Source organism: Manacus candei, unplaced genomic scaffold (genome assembly GCF_025592945.1).
Source record: "Manacus candei isolate 608988 ecotype Guabito, Panama unplaced genomic scaffold, ASM2559294v1 h1tg000022l, whole genome shotgun sequence".
In the NCBI taxonomy this organism is placed as follows: domain Eukaryota; kingdom Metazoa; phylum Chordata; class Aves; order Passeriformes; family Pipridae; genus Manacus; species Manacus candei.
In genome coordinates, this window is record NW_026138070.1 from 1,434,712 (window position 1) to 1,449,262 (window position 14,551).

General features: G+C 51.5%; 2 protein-coding genes across 4 annotated transcripts in view; both read right to left on the reverse strand.

Moving 5' to 3' along the window:
* Nucleotides 1-97: 97 nt before the first annotated feature.
* On the reverse strand, nt 98-6,454 carry LOC127470747 (probable glutamate receptor). 3 transcript variants are annotated; one of them, XM_051786585.1, is made up of 10 exons: nt 6,350-6,454; nt 4,744-4,766; nt 4,131-4,190; nt 3,607-3,786; nt 2,850-3,076; nt 2,483-2,580; nt 2,182-2,399; nt 1,519-1,744; nt 766-1,013; nt 98-273 (listed from the first exon to the last, which is right to left on the reverse strand). In XM_051786585.1, the coding sequence occupies exons 1-10, from the start codon at nt 6,420-6,422 to the stop codon at nt 172-174; spliced, it is 1,455 nt and encodes a 484-aa protein (XP_051642545.1). In that variant the 5' UTR covers nt 6,423-6,454; the 3' UTR covers nt 98-171. The 3 variants fall into 3 exon arrangements, with proteins under 3 accessions (XP_051642545.1, XP_051642543.1, XP_051642546.1); XM_051786583.1 differs by having other exon boundaries at nt 4,735-4,766; nt 6,350-6,445; XM_051786586.1 differs by lacking the exons at nt 4,744-4,766; nt 6,350-6,454 and adding an exon at nt 4,374-4,701.
* Nucleotides 6,455-8,588: 2,134 nt separating this feature from the next.
* PLCH2 (phospholipase C eta 2) overlaps nt 8,589-14,551 on the reverse strand; it is a 73,436-nt gene continuing 67,473 nt past the window's right edge. The window contains exon 26 of the mRNA XM_051786580.1: nt 8,589-12,106. Coding sequence (XP_051642540.1) covers nt 10,377-12,106 — 1,730 coding nt within the window. The 3' untranslated portion in view covers nt 8,589-10,376. The remainder of the gene's footprint in view (nt 12,107-14,551) is intronic.

A 14,551-nucleotide genomic window follows, 5' to 3' on the forward strand; every position in this document is an offset into this window, starting at 1 on the left:
CACTTGATTTCCTTCTGTATCCAGCTCCACCACCTCTCCAGAAGTGCTCTGTGTGTAATTAGAAAACCACTACTCTAGACTAGCAGAAAAACATCTTTTACACTGACACAGCTCCTAGGACATGAACATGGTACAACCCTAACACAGGCCCATCCCTTCAGCAAAACACTCCTAAGCATTTGCCTTTCCTGACGTCTCCTGGCTGGGTCTGGCCTTTTCTTTTATACGTAGACGGGTGCAGATCTCTTCTATGAAAACAGAGCAACAAGATTTCTGAAAGACAGAAGGGAGGGGAGAGAGGGGTGGGTGGGTTGTTCTCTGTCCCTTTTCCATGTGCACAGCCCGGCCCTTGGGATGGATGGGGAACAGGAGCACCAAGGGGCCCACTCAGACACTGGTGCAGTTCCATTTCGTGTCTTTTCCTGCTTGTCAAATGACTTAAGAACAGCCATAACTGAGAATAAACTTGTTACTGATCATTGCTGTCCTCTGTTACCCCCAGCACATCAGAATGAGTTTGGCTGCCTTGGGACTGCAGGTAATGTCTCTGCTCAATTTTTGGGGGGGATGTGGGGGGTTGTTTTATAATTGTTGTCCTGCTCAGGCTACAAAACCATCCCAGGGCCCCAGCTATGAAACGTTGGTGCTTTAAGGGATGAACACACGGCATGGCCTCCTTCCCCCTCAGGAAGAGCAGGGCAGGATGGAGGTGCAGCCCTGGAGGGACAGGGCTGGCAGGACAGGCACACCCACACCCACACCCACCTTGGCGTGCCCGGCCGTGAGGCGGCTGCTGTTGGAGAGCTCGGCCAGGGCCGCCAGGACGCCGAGGGCGAGGCCCACGCCCAGGGCCAGGAAGAGCCCCCCCAGCGCCGGCGGCTCCAGGGGGCTCCAGCGGTCCCGGCTCTGCCGCAGGCAGCTGCTCTCCCACCACTTGTTCCGCAGGTAGTCCAGGTCCCCCAGCTCCCGCAGCTTGAGCACGGCGATGGACAGGGGCTTGGTCCAGGGGGAGGCTGAGAGGGAGAGGGAGAGAGGGATGGGGGAGATCCCAGCCACTGTCACCCTGTTGGTGACGCTGCTCCACCACCAGTGGGGCCAGCCCGTGTGCAGGTGTTCACTGAACACAACTACCAACCACCCTGTCCTGGCCACAGAGCTGTGGGAACTTTGGGAAGGACCAGCAGTCAGGCCCCACAGGAGCAACCTGTCCACTGCTCCCTGCAGTGGGAGCTCGGCACTCCTGGGACCAAGGCAGAAGCAAACACCCACAGGAACCAGGACACCCCAGGGAGAGGGGAGCATTTGCTCATTACAGTTCAGAGGAAGTCGCTGGGTGCCAGTGAGAATTCCCTGCCGGTGACCCAGCCGTGGTTCTGTCTGTCCATCCCCTGCCCTGTGTCAGCGCAGGCTCAGGCCTTGGCTACCCCAGGCCTTGGCTACCCCAGGCCTTCTGCTCTGCCCGTGTGGGCCTGCAGAGCCTGACCCCCGTGGGCAGGGGGTGTGGGGCACAGGACTCACCCTGGGTGGTGGCGATGCCGAAGCCCCGCGCCCCGATGACCTCGGGGGCCCGGATGAGGTTGCAGTGCCGGGCGGCCGCCAGGTCCTGCGAGATGGACTCCCCGATGAAGGCGTAGTTCGAGTCCATCACGCGCTGAACGGCCTCCTGGTAGGTCTTGACCAGCACGTGCTCCCTCCTCTTCTCCATGTACTCGTAGATCATCTGGTGGATGGGGTTCTTGGAGTTCTGCAGCCCAAAAATCCAGATGTCAAACCGAGGTGGGAAACAATCACCCAAAAAAGTGCATGAATGTGCAGGGGTTGTGAAACAATCTGGAGAACAAGAGCACTTAAAGCACTGCCCCTTGAGCCCCCTGTGAGCCCTGGTGATCACAGACTGTCCCTGACACAGCATTACAGGGGCACAGGTGTCTCAGGCAGCACCTCCTGGTCAAAGCACACAGGGACAGCTCCTGAAGGGCAGAGGTGCTTTCTAAAGGAGAACACACAACAAAAACAGAGCACTCTGCCTGCTTTTCTGTGAGAAAAGGGGGAAGGAGAGACAAACAGAACAACAATCCTATTATTGAAGTGTTCCAGGAAAACACAGAGTGACGAGGGTGTTCTAAGGCACGAGCTGGGCAGCTCAGCCCCTGTGTGTGTGCTCAGGGAGATTCTCTGCACCTTGAAGAAGTAGAAGGTAGAGGAGCCCTCCAGAGTCCCAAACTCCAGGTTCCTTTGCTTCACGAGGTCCTCGAAGGTCTGGATGGGGAGCTGCTCGCTGCCTGAGCTCAGCAGGGCGGTGAAGTTGGCGATGTAGGCGGCGAGCAGGGCCAGGGTGAAGAGCCACCACACCACGGCCACGACCCGCACCGAGAGCGCCTGGGGCCGGGGGGTCACTCCTGCAGCACAGGGAGACAGGAATCACAGGGAGGGGACGTGTGGAGGGAGAGGCACCCAGAGCTGCTTCACCCTCCCAGCTCACCTTGCAGGGCGAGTGCTCCTGCTCCAAACCAGAGGCTGTTCAGGAAGGTAAAGTGGTTCTCTTCATTCTTTGGCTCATTCCATTCACAGGGGCTCAGTCTGGGGGAAAATGACAGGAAAAACCCAGACATTCACGGGGAAAAAATATAAATAATCCACATCGAGGGATCTGGTGTTCCTCCTGGGGAGATCCTACTCCTCATGCTGGCTTAATCTGACAGGACTTAAGCTTTGTGAGCCCTGGTACTATACCTGTACAGAAGGTTCCTCAAAGCAAAATGCTTCCTGGACCTTTCTTAAAAACTAATCTCTTCATAGCTGAGAAAGCCCCTGACTTGAACAAACTCTGTGAAACAATTAATTTATACCTGGCGACAAGAAAGAGGCAGCAGCATGTCAGCAGGTAAGCAAATAAAAGGCCTGTCCAGGTCTCCTTGCTGAAAGGAGACAGGAAGTGGAAGAAGGACATCTCCTGAGAGACCGTGTCCTTCCGAAGCAGGATTCCAATGCCAGTCTGCAGGAAGGGGGTGGTGAAGGAAACCACCTCTTCCCTGGCCGAGGTGACTGTCAGTGGGGCCACTGCAATGTCGGCTTCCTGCAGGAGGAGAGAGGAGAGGATCAACCCTCCGGCCCCATGAGCAGCTCTGCCCCTCAAACAGCTGCTCCCCTGGCAGGGCTCGGGGCTGGGCACAGAGGGAGGGCAGAGGGGCCCAGAGGTTTAACTGAAAGGCCACCCACAGATGGCAGAACATCAGCCACAGGGAATGGCACCTCAGGGGGTAACTCTTCCTTCCTGGAAGAGCCTGAGGCATTATTGCCATCCTGCAAGGGACAAGTCTCACCCTGGGACCCAGTCCAAGGTAAGTTTTGCCAAGATGCCTGAGATCTCTGAGTGCAGGGACAGCCAGGCAGCCCCTGAGGCAGACGAGCACTGCACTGGGAGTGCCCTGGTGCAACAACCATTTCCTGCCCTGGCCACTGTCTCCTTGTGCCAGTTCCCATATCCGTGTTCTGGGCCAAAACCAGCTCCAAGCCTGGCTGGCCATTAGTCCTGCACCACAGGCGGGATAACTGAGCCAACTAACAAAGCCCAAGAGCTGCAGCTGGTCAGGAGCACAGAGTTACCTTCCTGAGGATCTCCCCGATCATCCCGGTCCAGTTCCCGCCGGCGGACACGGCCCCGTACTGCCCGTCCCCCACCACCTTCACTCGGTACTGGAAGCGCAGCATCCCCGCCAGGGCCCCCAGCAGGTCCATGCAGTACCCCTCCAGCTCTGCCCCCCGCACCATCACGTAGGGATCCTCCTGTGCAGGGGGACACACAGGGCTGCAGCACCCCCACAGCCACAAAACACCCCCACAGCCACAAAACACCCCCACAGCCACAAAACACCCCCACAGCCACAAAACACCCTCACAGCCACAAAACACCCTCACAGCCACAAAACACCCCCACAGCCACAAAACACCCCCTCACAGCCACAAAACAACCCCACAGCCACAAAACACCCCCTCACAGCCACAAAACACCCCCAAACAAGGACATAAGTGTCAAAGCCAGCCCAAAAAACCACCTGTAAATATATGGATGGGGAAAAAGGTGCCAGTGCAACCCCAGCTCTGCCCCTGCCTCTGTGTCACTGCCTTACCAGGATCGTGGTGACGGTCAGGGTGGGAAGCCCCTCAGTTTGTCCCCTTGAGTCAACGCCCTGCAAATCAAAAAAAAAGGAAGGAAGAGTTGGATTTCAAAAGCCCAGACATGGCCCCACCAGGCTGGGGCTTAATTGACAGCCCGGGGGTGTCAGGGGTGTGTGAGTTCAACCAGCCCTGAACCTGCCCCTGAGCTGCAGTGACCTCACACCGCTGCTCCCCGGCAGCAACAAGTCACAGGCCTTGCACTTTAGTGCCTGCTCCGAATAAAAAATCACTTTAAATGTTGTCACAATTCTTCAGATAGTGGTAGAGCCTTCCCAAGAGAGAAATTCACGTTGCAGACAAGAGTTAGCAGCCAATTAGGGTCTCATTAGAGAGCAATTCCAGGAGACACAGAACAGTAGGAAACCTGAGAACAGGAGGCAAGGAAACATGGATTCACTTCTGTGTGAACACTGAGCTCAAGATACAAAAAAAAAGCATAGACACACAGCCATCCATGAACAGTATATTTAAAACACGACCACATCTATTTCTCAATTAAGACCTTTGGCACCTACACCTTCATTAGTAACTCTGCACCAATGAACTTACACATACCTTACTCACAGCATCATCATTCCTCCCAGCTCCTGGAAAAACACCACAACAAAATCAGATTCTTGCCAGGCTTTTATTTACAGAAAGTGACATTTCACACCCCCATTTCATAGTGCACTTCAACAAAGAGAACATTCACCCTTGACTCACAGGCTCCTGGGTTTGATTCCTCCTCCACAGCAGAAAGGGAAGCAGAGACAGAACAGCCCGAGTGGGGCTGCAGGAGGTTCTGATTGTCACCCACCCCTGGGGAATGGATCCTGCACAGTCCATTTGTTTCCCTACTGCCCCCCCTGAGGAGGGGAAGGACCAGCTCTGCTGCTTCCTCACACACCTGATTCCCCCCATTCCTGCCAAGCCATGTCCATCCCCTGAGGAAAAGCCCCATGAACAGCCAGAAGCTCCTCACCAGCCAGTTCCAAGACACTGGGTTTTCTTACTCCTCCCTTCCCCTACTAGTGACAAGTTCTGCATCTGAGACACACAATTAAAGACACAATTTTGTCAATATATGGCTCATTAATTGCCCAGGATGATTTTTCTGGAATATGCTTAGCACTGCTCCTTGGAATCAAAGAATTCACAGTGCAAAAGCCAAAAATCCCTCAAGATAAAAAAAAAAAAATGTAGGGTGTTTTCACTCTTTTGAGCAAAAGCTGTGAGTTTCTCATTAAATATAACAGCATATTCATTCATTATGTATTTACTATTCCTCTTTTGGGTTTGCATTTTCTGGCCTCTTGCTGAACTCAACATTATTGCAAAACAAAACCTGTTTTTCCCCTCTCCACCACAGTTCTCCATGGGAGCTGGAAATCTTCACAAAGGAGTTCTCTTGTCTCCCTTTAGAAACTTATTTAAGCCAGTAACAGCTTTCTGAGGCCCCTTTTTGAAGACCTGTGGGGTTTCTTGGAAGAAAACAGTGTGTTCTGAGGGCTGCAGCTCCCCCAGGGGTGCAGCTGCTCAAAGCCCCTTTGTGAGACCTCCTGAAAGGCCCAGGAGGGACCAAACTGCAGCACCAACCCCGAGCTCATGGCAGGGACACCTCCCATGGTCGGGGCCTCACTGGGAGGGGGACAGAAGCACAAGGAGAGGAGCTCATCCCTCCATTCTTGGCTGTGGCTGCAGAGCTCTGCCTTTCCCTTGCCCCTCGTACCCTGGGCATGCCCAGCCTTCCAGTGGGAGATTTGTCCTGGGAAAAGGCTGTAGGACTGCTCAGAACTGGCCCCTCACCTCCATTTCCTCCCCATCCTCAGCTCATCCTGCTGCAGCTCGAGGCACAGTCAGCTCCCAGAAGTGCAGTTTACCCCCAGTAATGGTGTTCAGGGACACCCAACCACCCTTTTCTGGCCTTTTCATCCCCCTGGTCTTTGCCATCTGATGCTCAGCAGCAGCAGCAGGGACATTGGCAGCAGCACTCACAAGGGGGTGAGGTGCCAGTCAGAGGCTGGCACGGGGTGAGCCCTGGGGATCTCACAATAACCAATAAAGCAAACCCTCAGGTTAGGACACAATCCTGCAAGCACAGGGAGTTAAAGACTGGAAGAATTAACGCTCTAAAGAAGAACCAAACGAGCTGTGGGTGCAGCCAGCCCTTCTGGATCACCTTCCTCACCTGCCTGGCTCGATTCCCTCAGGAGCAGCAGGGCTGTAACCACATGGAGGGTGAAGGGAAGACCTTTGGCCATGGGAGCAGAAATTCCTCCTGCCTGCAGGAACCTTCCGGCTGGGGGTGAAAGGCAAGCAGTTAAAGCTGGTCCTGCAGTTCCTCATCCCGGGGTGAAATCAGGCCCTTTTATTAACTTTTTTAAAATCTCGAATTCTGCAACAAACTTTCTGCAGGGCTTTAAATAACTGTACATTGTAAATCAGCAACAAAGTGAGCAAAACCAATCAATGCCAAGGTTGTACTAAGCCTCAAAATGCTCCAATATTCTGGATTGTATTTGTTGCCATAGTGTCAAACAAGGTTCAGGACATCATTTCCCCAGAAATTATTAAAAAACAAATTAAAAGTGCCCGAGAAAACTTACCATATATGAGAGTATAAAGACAAAAAAATCCTACATGTGGTATTACTTGCTTCTGCCTGATGCTCAAAACACTGCCTTCAGTTATGTCACCTCATTAGATTTTAGGAAACCTAAATCTAAACCTACACTCCTGTGAAAACTGTTGCCATTACAGCTCAGTACTTTCCCTCACTCATTTTCTCTATATTTTTCACCTAATGAGAGAAATTAATAAAATCTAAACAGAAGAATTTTTTTTTTCTGGGTTAAATTTCAGTGCTGATCTCGTTGCTGTAAAAAAAAACCCTTCCAGGTGGGAATATTTCAATCCTTGTGAAAGGACCAGAGCAAAGGAGCTGTGCAGCAGCCAACATTTTCCAAAAAGTGGTTGCTACCTGTGGCAGCACAAAAACTGAGCAGGTACATCACCCACCCAGGCAGGTAAAGGAAACACAGCAGCATCTCCAGGCAGGGAGGAAATGCACTTCTCCTGGGAGATTTAACCTAAATTATTCCTCCTTTTCCCTTACAATTTGGTACATGCTCCAAGATCATCTTTGAAGTGGCCTCCTTCAAAGAACAAAACTTAAATCAGAGCTGGTTATACATTGCTGGCATCACCTTGAAAGGAAAGAGCTGTTAACACGCTGGTTTCTGACTAGCTGAGAGAACAAGTGCAGTGTAAACCTGTAAAAAAGACGTTTTTTGCACAGGCTAATACACATCCCTAGTTCTAATTTAGTACCAGAACCATCTAACAAAAAGAATCAGCTGGGGAGAAAACCGGGAGGGCAGGGGGGGTTAATTTGCTCCCAGGGTGCAAAGAGCTCCTTCCACAGTGCTTGAATGAACCACTGCACATCCCTCACACCCACCTGAGCAGCACAGAGCTCTCTCCTGCTTGACAGCAAAACCAAGGGATTTTAGAAGTCCCTTTGCTGGAGTCAGCTCTCACTCCTCAGGTTTTCAGCCTTTCCAAATGCACCCAAAAGGTCCCTGTCAGTCCCTGAGAGCAGCTCTGGAGGAAGGCAGCAGGCACAGCGGGAGGGATGGACACCCTTCAGCCGGGAAGGAGCCCGGGGCACCAGGTTTGACCCTTCCAGGTGACCCAGAGCACAGACTGGAGGCAGTTTCTCACCTACAGCAGCTCCTTCAGCCTCTCCTGGTCCGTCTGTCCCGCTCTGGGCAGCAGCAGCTCGATGGCTGGGCACAGGACAAGCTCAGATCCCAGGCATCCCGTGCTGGTTTAAATAGCTGGGAGAGGAGGAGTGGCTTCTGCAGGACCAGCCCGGGCTGAGGGGGCACCTGGGCCTTTGGAACATTATCTTCCTAAAGCTGGTGAGCTGCATGTACTCGACATTAAAGTTAAAAAAGCATTAAAATTAAAAAAAGCAGCAACTCCCTGCAGCTTTTCAGCCCAAAGCTGAAGTTTTACATGAGTGACTTTTTCGTCTGGAGAATGTTAATGAGATTTGCTTTGTGTTCAGACACAGTGTGAGGCTCGTCTGGGCAGATCACACATTCTGCTGCACATGTACCTCCTTTCCTTCAGGGACTGCAGTGATACTGTGGGGTCACCTCAGGGCACCTTTCCAAACCTGTGCTGCACAAACTTCAAGGGCCTCTCACCTAAATCCTGCGGACAAGCAGTGAAGATCTGAGCCAGGGTGCAAAACTGAGGGAACATTTTTAAGCAAAACATACTGAGGACCATCTGAAAAGGTTTAGTCAGAGAATTAAACCCCTCCAGCCCTCTTCCAAATCATTGACACCACAAAGTTACCTTACTTTGTGATATCTCAGGGTTTAAACGCTGGAAGTGCCAAGTGATACTAAAATTAGAGCCAAGAACTCCTCTCAGCCCCCAGGGAAGTGACAGCCCTTCCAGGGGGAGTGTGAGCTGAGGAACAGCCAGCACTGTGCACTTTGCTGTGACAGGAACAGAAGTGAGCTCTGAATGAGACAAGTGAGGAGCAAAACTTGGCTGCAGCATTTCCAGCCAGACTTCAAAGCTCCTCAGTGATGCAGCGGGGCCACCAGTGCTACTGGCACAGCTGTGAGAGAATCCTTTGGCTCCTTGGATTCTCTCTGTTTGGCTGCTAATTACAGAGCTCCCCTGGAATTTCCCTCCTCCCAGCCAGGCTCACACAACAGGAGGTCAGTCCCTGCCAAGACTTGCACGTGTTCTGCTGGACCTGAGAAAACCTGAGCTGGGTCTGAACTGGCTACGGCTCTGAAAAAGAGGAAAACGAAATGTCAGCCACAAAGGAAGTTTTCAAACACAGCAGGTGAAATTAACCGTGTTTGTGTATCACAAACCGCAGTGTTTTGTTACAGCTACCGAGTCAACAGCTGGAAGGTTAAATATGTTTATTTTAGTAGTGTAAGGGTGGTTTTACAAACAAATCTTTAGATTTTGCAATATACGCAAAAGAATCATTACAAAGGCAAAATACCCTCTCAATAATAGGGACTCTATGCAGCCTGAAATAAAATTAAACCTCTGTTTCTCTTTAAATGCATCTCAGTAAACATTGCTCTCCATTACTGATAAAATGTACATCTATAATAAATGACATCATAATTGGGGGGGGACACGACAACATTAAAAATAGGAAGTAAAAAAAAGTGGGGAGGGAAAATTATTACTCTGTTTAGGCTGTTATTTAATTCTAAATATGTCCATCTAAAAAAATTAAATATCTCTCTTTTTTAAACATATCATTGAAAATTTTGCATGGCAGTGCAATACAGAAATAGTAAAATTCATCCCAAAAGTGCTATGTACAGCAGCATTGGTAAAATACCATCAGAAGGGACAGTGCTGTTCCAAGAGGAGACCAGCATGCTCCTCAGCCATTCCTCAAGTCCAGGCAGAAGGTATTTCCTGTCTGGTTTTTCCCATTCCCTTCTCTCTCCTGTCTCATTCCCTCAGATGATGCCTTGGGACAAGGACCAGCCACAGTTCAGGTTCAGGGTGTGCATGTGCCCACACAGGTGCAGACATACAGATCTATACATATATATATATATATTTATATATATAAACAAGCCGGGTTTAAAAAAGCATTGCTTTGGAACAAGAGAGCTCTTCTTCAAAGAGAAAATATGGATTTTCACTGAAATAAGCAGGTCCATGATGGAAGACAGACTTTATCTACTACATTATTAATCCCACTGCAATTCTGACTATTTTCCAGAGAAGACACCCTCAGAGGCCTCAGACTCTTCCAGAAAATAGAACAGGGAACATGATTTGAAGTCCAGCCTCCTTTCATGGATCCACAGTTTGCAAGACCAAAATTTACCTTAGCTGTCGTTAGCATCACATCGAGCTATTAAACATCAAGGTCACCCATTGTAAGAAGAATTACTGAAATTAGTAAAGACCAGGAGATTTGCACAGAGCAAACTGCAGATGCAAGAAGTGGTCACACACAAAGGAGGCCAAACTGGAGGCTGGCAAAGGTGTAATTAAAAAAAGAATACTCATCTATTCTTTTGGAGTCCTGATATTAAGCACCCTTGGAGGCGAGGGAAGGCCAGGAAGCACTGGGCCATGGGAGGCTGCTCTGTGCCCCTCAGGGCTGTGGTTTGCTGTGACAGGAGTGTAAACATTGCCTTGCTGGGTCACAGTTTGAGCATGAAGAACACCTCGGTGTCCGCGTCGCAGTCGGGCTGGGCCTTGGGCTGGGCGGGGAGCACGGGGGGAGCAGCCACGTCCATGCACACAGCCCTGGCCACGCTGCAGGCCCCCTCGGGGTTGCCCCTCTCCTCGATGGGGCTCCCCCCGAGCTGCCCCAGCCCCTGCAGCCGCTGCCTCTCCTGGGCCTGCCGGGCCCTGTTGGCGATGTAGCGCACGCGGCTCTGGCTGCGCGAGGACGAGCGGCGCAGCAGCCCCACGCTCTCCCCCTCCTCCTCCGACTCGCCGGGCTCCACGCTGATGGGGGACGTGATGTCGTTCTCCTGCTGGAAGGCTGTCAGCTTCCTCAGCTGCTCCGTCAGCTCGTCCCGGGACCTGACGGGGGCCCTCAGGCCCGAGGAGCGGCGCTGCTCCCGCATGGAGCGCGTGACGAAGCTCCTGCTGATGCTGCGGTACTTGCTCTCAAAAGTGCACACTATGTCATCGGAGGTGAGGTCTCCCAGGCTCTTGGATTTTGCCTGGTTGTTCCCAACCGTATCACGTGCTCTGGATTTGTTAGAAGACTGTCTGAGGCTCTCCATGTACAGCCTGCTCCAGGTGTGCCTTCTGGGGATGGACGAGAAGGCGTCCTGAGGGCTCCTGGCCAGAGGCCGAGGGCACAGTTCATCTGCCGGCAGCTGCCCGGACCTCAGGTTGGGGTTGGACTTGCTCTTGCTCACCATGGGCATCTCGTTGCTGCAGGCGGTGGCCGAGCGCGGGCGCAGCCCCCTCCTGAGGGCCAGGGGCTCCAGGGGGTCCTGGCGGAGGCCGAGGTCGGGGAGGCTCTTGCGGGCCAGGTTGGGGAGGGACAGGTCGATGACGGTGTCGTTGGAGGACATGCTGGAGGACGAGGACAGGCTGTCGCGGTGGCTGCCGCCGTCCAGCTTGCTCCAGATGCGGTCGTTGAGGGTGGCATCGCAGTACACCTCTGCTGCTGGGGACGGGCTGCCCGCGGGCTGGGCCGGCCATGAGGGCTCTGACGCCTTCGGGCCAGCGCTCTTGGCCCTCCTGGCTGTCATGTAAGAGCTCACAACAGGGACAGGCAGAGCCTGAGCAGCCCAGCCCCTCTGGGGAGTGCCTGCCTGTGCGCTGTTCGTGCCGTTGCTCTGCTGGGGTAGAACAGCTGCTGCCCCCAGTTGTAGCCCTTTGGACTCAGAGGTGCTTTTCCTGTCCATTAATACCTGCCCTGGTTGGTGGTTTTGCTCCTGGCAGTTTCCAGCAGGTTGGCCAGCACTGTGATCTGCTGCCACTGCCAGCCTGGCTTCCTGGGGACGTGCTGCCAACCCACACTGACCTTCAGCTTTACTGCACACCCGTGTCCAGCCACCTTCTTCTGAGACACATCCTGCCACATTAGTCCTCTCATCCTCCTGGGCTACTAAACTTGTGTCAGCTGCTCTTGGGACAACCTGCACTTGGTCTTCTGCAGCCAGGTTTGTCCTTTGTTCTCTAGTGAGTGGAGATTCCTGAGGCTGGTTGGATGTGCTGCTTCCTTCTGATTGAGCCTCGGTGGAATGGTCAGACACAGACCCCTCTTCAGAGTCACTGTAGGGAGTAACGGGCAGAGGGAAGACAAGGCTGCAGTGATGGGTTTCATTGGCAAGAACTGGCTCCTCTGTGATCGTTTCTAGGCTGCACAAAGAAGTGACTGACCTCTGCATGGAGAAACGGCAGACGTCTGCTGGGGAGGCATGGAGAGAGAGGAAAAAGAAAGAAACAGAGATACAGGGTTAATTACCTCTCACAAATCACAGTTCATGCTAAGGTTTATTTTTTCTGTGTTATCATTTTGTTTTCAAGGCAGTAATTGTGTATATTAATCATGATTCTTAAAATAACTTATGAATTCAAACGCCAGGCTAAAGGCAGCAAAAATCTCTGATCATTCGGTTTTAGCTGCCCAAAGCCCTGTTGTTTCAGGAATCTCAGTCCATGCACAGCAGCACCATATGACTGTTCTGGTTTTCTATCAAACAACAGTACCCAGCAATTTGTGTCCTTTGTGTCCCCTTTTGTAAACTAAGTTTCTTTCCTCCATTATCCAGCATCACTTCAATGGCTCTTTCCCTTCCTTCCAGCTCTCCCAGAGGTCAGTGTATCAGATCCCAGCCAGCCCATGAACAATAATCAGAACAGCAGTGCCCAACCACCAGACACGATCGCAATGACCAATTACTCAGGAGAGAAGCAGCACAGGACTCGTGGAGCAGATTACAAATGGTCCAGATGACACAGTGGAATGTTGGCAATGGGACTTTTAAAAACAAACCAAAAACTTTAAACAGACTTTGTTCTCCTAAAAAACAACTTGGCAACTCCTTTTTCAAAAGCTCTGCAGACAGAGGGTTCACGAACAGCAGGCTGACAGTACAGCCCTGAGGAATCACTGCAGCCACCAAGTCCCTGGAGGAAATGCTCCATCCCCCTGCAATATTTATGGGCTGTACCCTAAGGGCCAAAGCAACCATGCCAAACACACCACTTCCCATACCCCCAAACCATGGGGCAGTCATGCATTCCAGAGCTCACAAAGCACCACAGAGACAGACAGCACCTCAGGAACACAGGAGCAGGGAGTTACAGGGCAGGGAACAAACACAAACCAGGAAAACAGGCAACAAGGGGCTCGAACCAGGGACACTCAGCAGACAGTTACCTTTGACTTGCTTGTCCTTTCAGTTCTTAACTAGAGAGAGAGTGTGCATGTCGAATAATAGGACAGAACAGAGGAAAAATCCAGTTAATGTAGGGAAGGCAGGTGCAGATAACAGGATAAATTAGTGCTGAGGGAGGGAAAGGAGACACACAGGAATATTCACACATGTTTGTAGGATCCTAAGAATTTCTGACCAACCAGAGCACTCAATGGAATCCACAAATGGACAGTATTAAGTCCATTATTTTGTCTTAGAAGAAGACAAACAATTTTTGTTAGTGTTGAAGAAATGCACTCCACTGGACTGGGGAATGGAGTCGTGGAATCACAGAATGGTTTGGCTTGGAAGGGACCTCAGAAACCATCTAGTTTCAGACCCCTGACACAGGCAAGGACACTTTCCACTAGAGCAGGTTGCTCAGAGGAAGCTGATCTCCCCTTCTACAAAGCCCTCTCCTATTGCTTTGGAAAAACAATCACCTGCACTACCAAAAAATGCCCAGGAAATCCCTGCCTTTCCTTCAGCACCAGGATTTCCAGCCCGGCACAGCGACCAGAAGCTCAGTGACAGGAAAAGACTGTCCCCTGGATGGCCTGTATGGCATCACTTGGGAGTGTCAGAAGGGAAGAAGGAACACGTGCCCATAAGGAAAATCCAACACTCCCAGATTCCCAGTGTCTGGAGGAGTGTAAGGAAAAGCCCAGAGCTGATCAGACTAAGCTTCCTTTTCCCCATCCAGCACAGACTAAGGCACACTTGGAAGGCAAAACCCCAGCAAATGGAATGCTGTGCCATAGAGGGAGAAGGAGTTTCCTGTCCTGTCCTGGGGGCACTTCCCAGCAGCAGAATGTTGATTCCAAAGTGCAGCCCCGCTCCAGGGGCTGTTTCCTTGGTTTCCTGGCCCAAGGCACAGCCTTGCAGGATGGGAAGGGAGCTGTTTGTGTGAACAGAGGGGTTGTCACTGCACCAGCAGCACCCAGGCCAAGGCACCATTTCACCATTTGGAGGGTTTGCTGATTCCATGCTTGGGAAGTCAGATGGATTTAATCAAATTTCAAGCATATCACAATATTTGTTTAGTGGCTCGGGGGGCTGGCGGGGGAGCTGGCACTGATAATGGGAAATGGTTTCATATGTCACACCACTCAGAGCCTGTGAAAAGCCTGATGCCAATAATTTAGGCACAGAAAGAGCTCTGCTGCTTTGGATTAACTGCAAGTCACGGGAAGCGGCAAACATCTCCCCTCCCATTGTCCTGGTATTTTCCTAAAAGCTCAGAGCAGATAATGGAAAAATACACTAAAAAAAAAAAAGCATTAAAAAAAAACAGAAGAAAAATTGTGGACACCCAACCAGACTGAATTGATCAAACAAATAAAATATCTCAAATTTCTGGACGGGGCTTTCAAAGAAGCCCACTCAGAATCTGTTACTAAGAGAAGAATTACATCTTAAGAAGCACCAAA

Coding starts and splice junctions, on each gene's coding strand:
- LOC127470747 (XM_051786583.1), bottom strand. CDS start 6,422: ATGGCCAAAGGTCTTCCCTTCACCCTCCATGTGGTTACAGCCCTGCTG. Junction 3,787..4,130: donor TGACCGTCACCACGATCCTG/GTAAGGCAGTGA, acceptor CCCCCTGCACAG/GAGGATCCCTACGTGATGGT. Junction 2,400..2,482: donor AGGAGCACTCGCCCTGCAAG/GTGAGCTGGGAG, acceptor CCTGTGCTGCAG/GAGTGACCCCCCGGCCCCAG.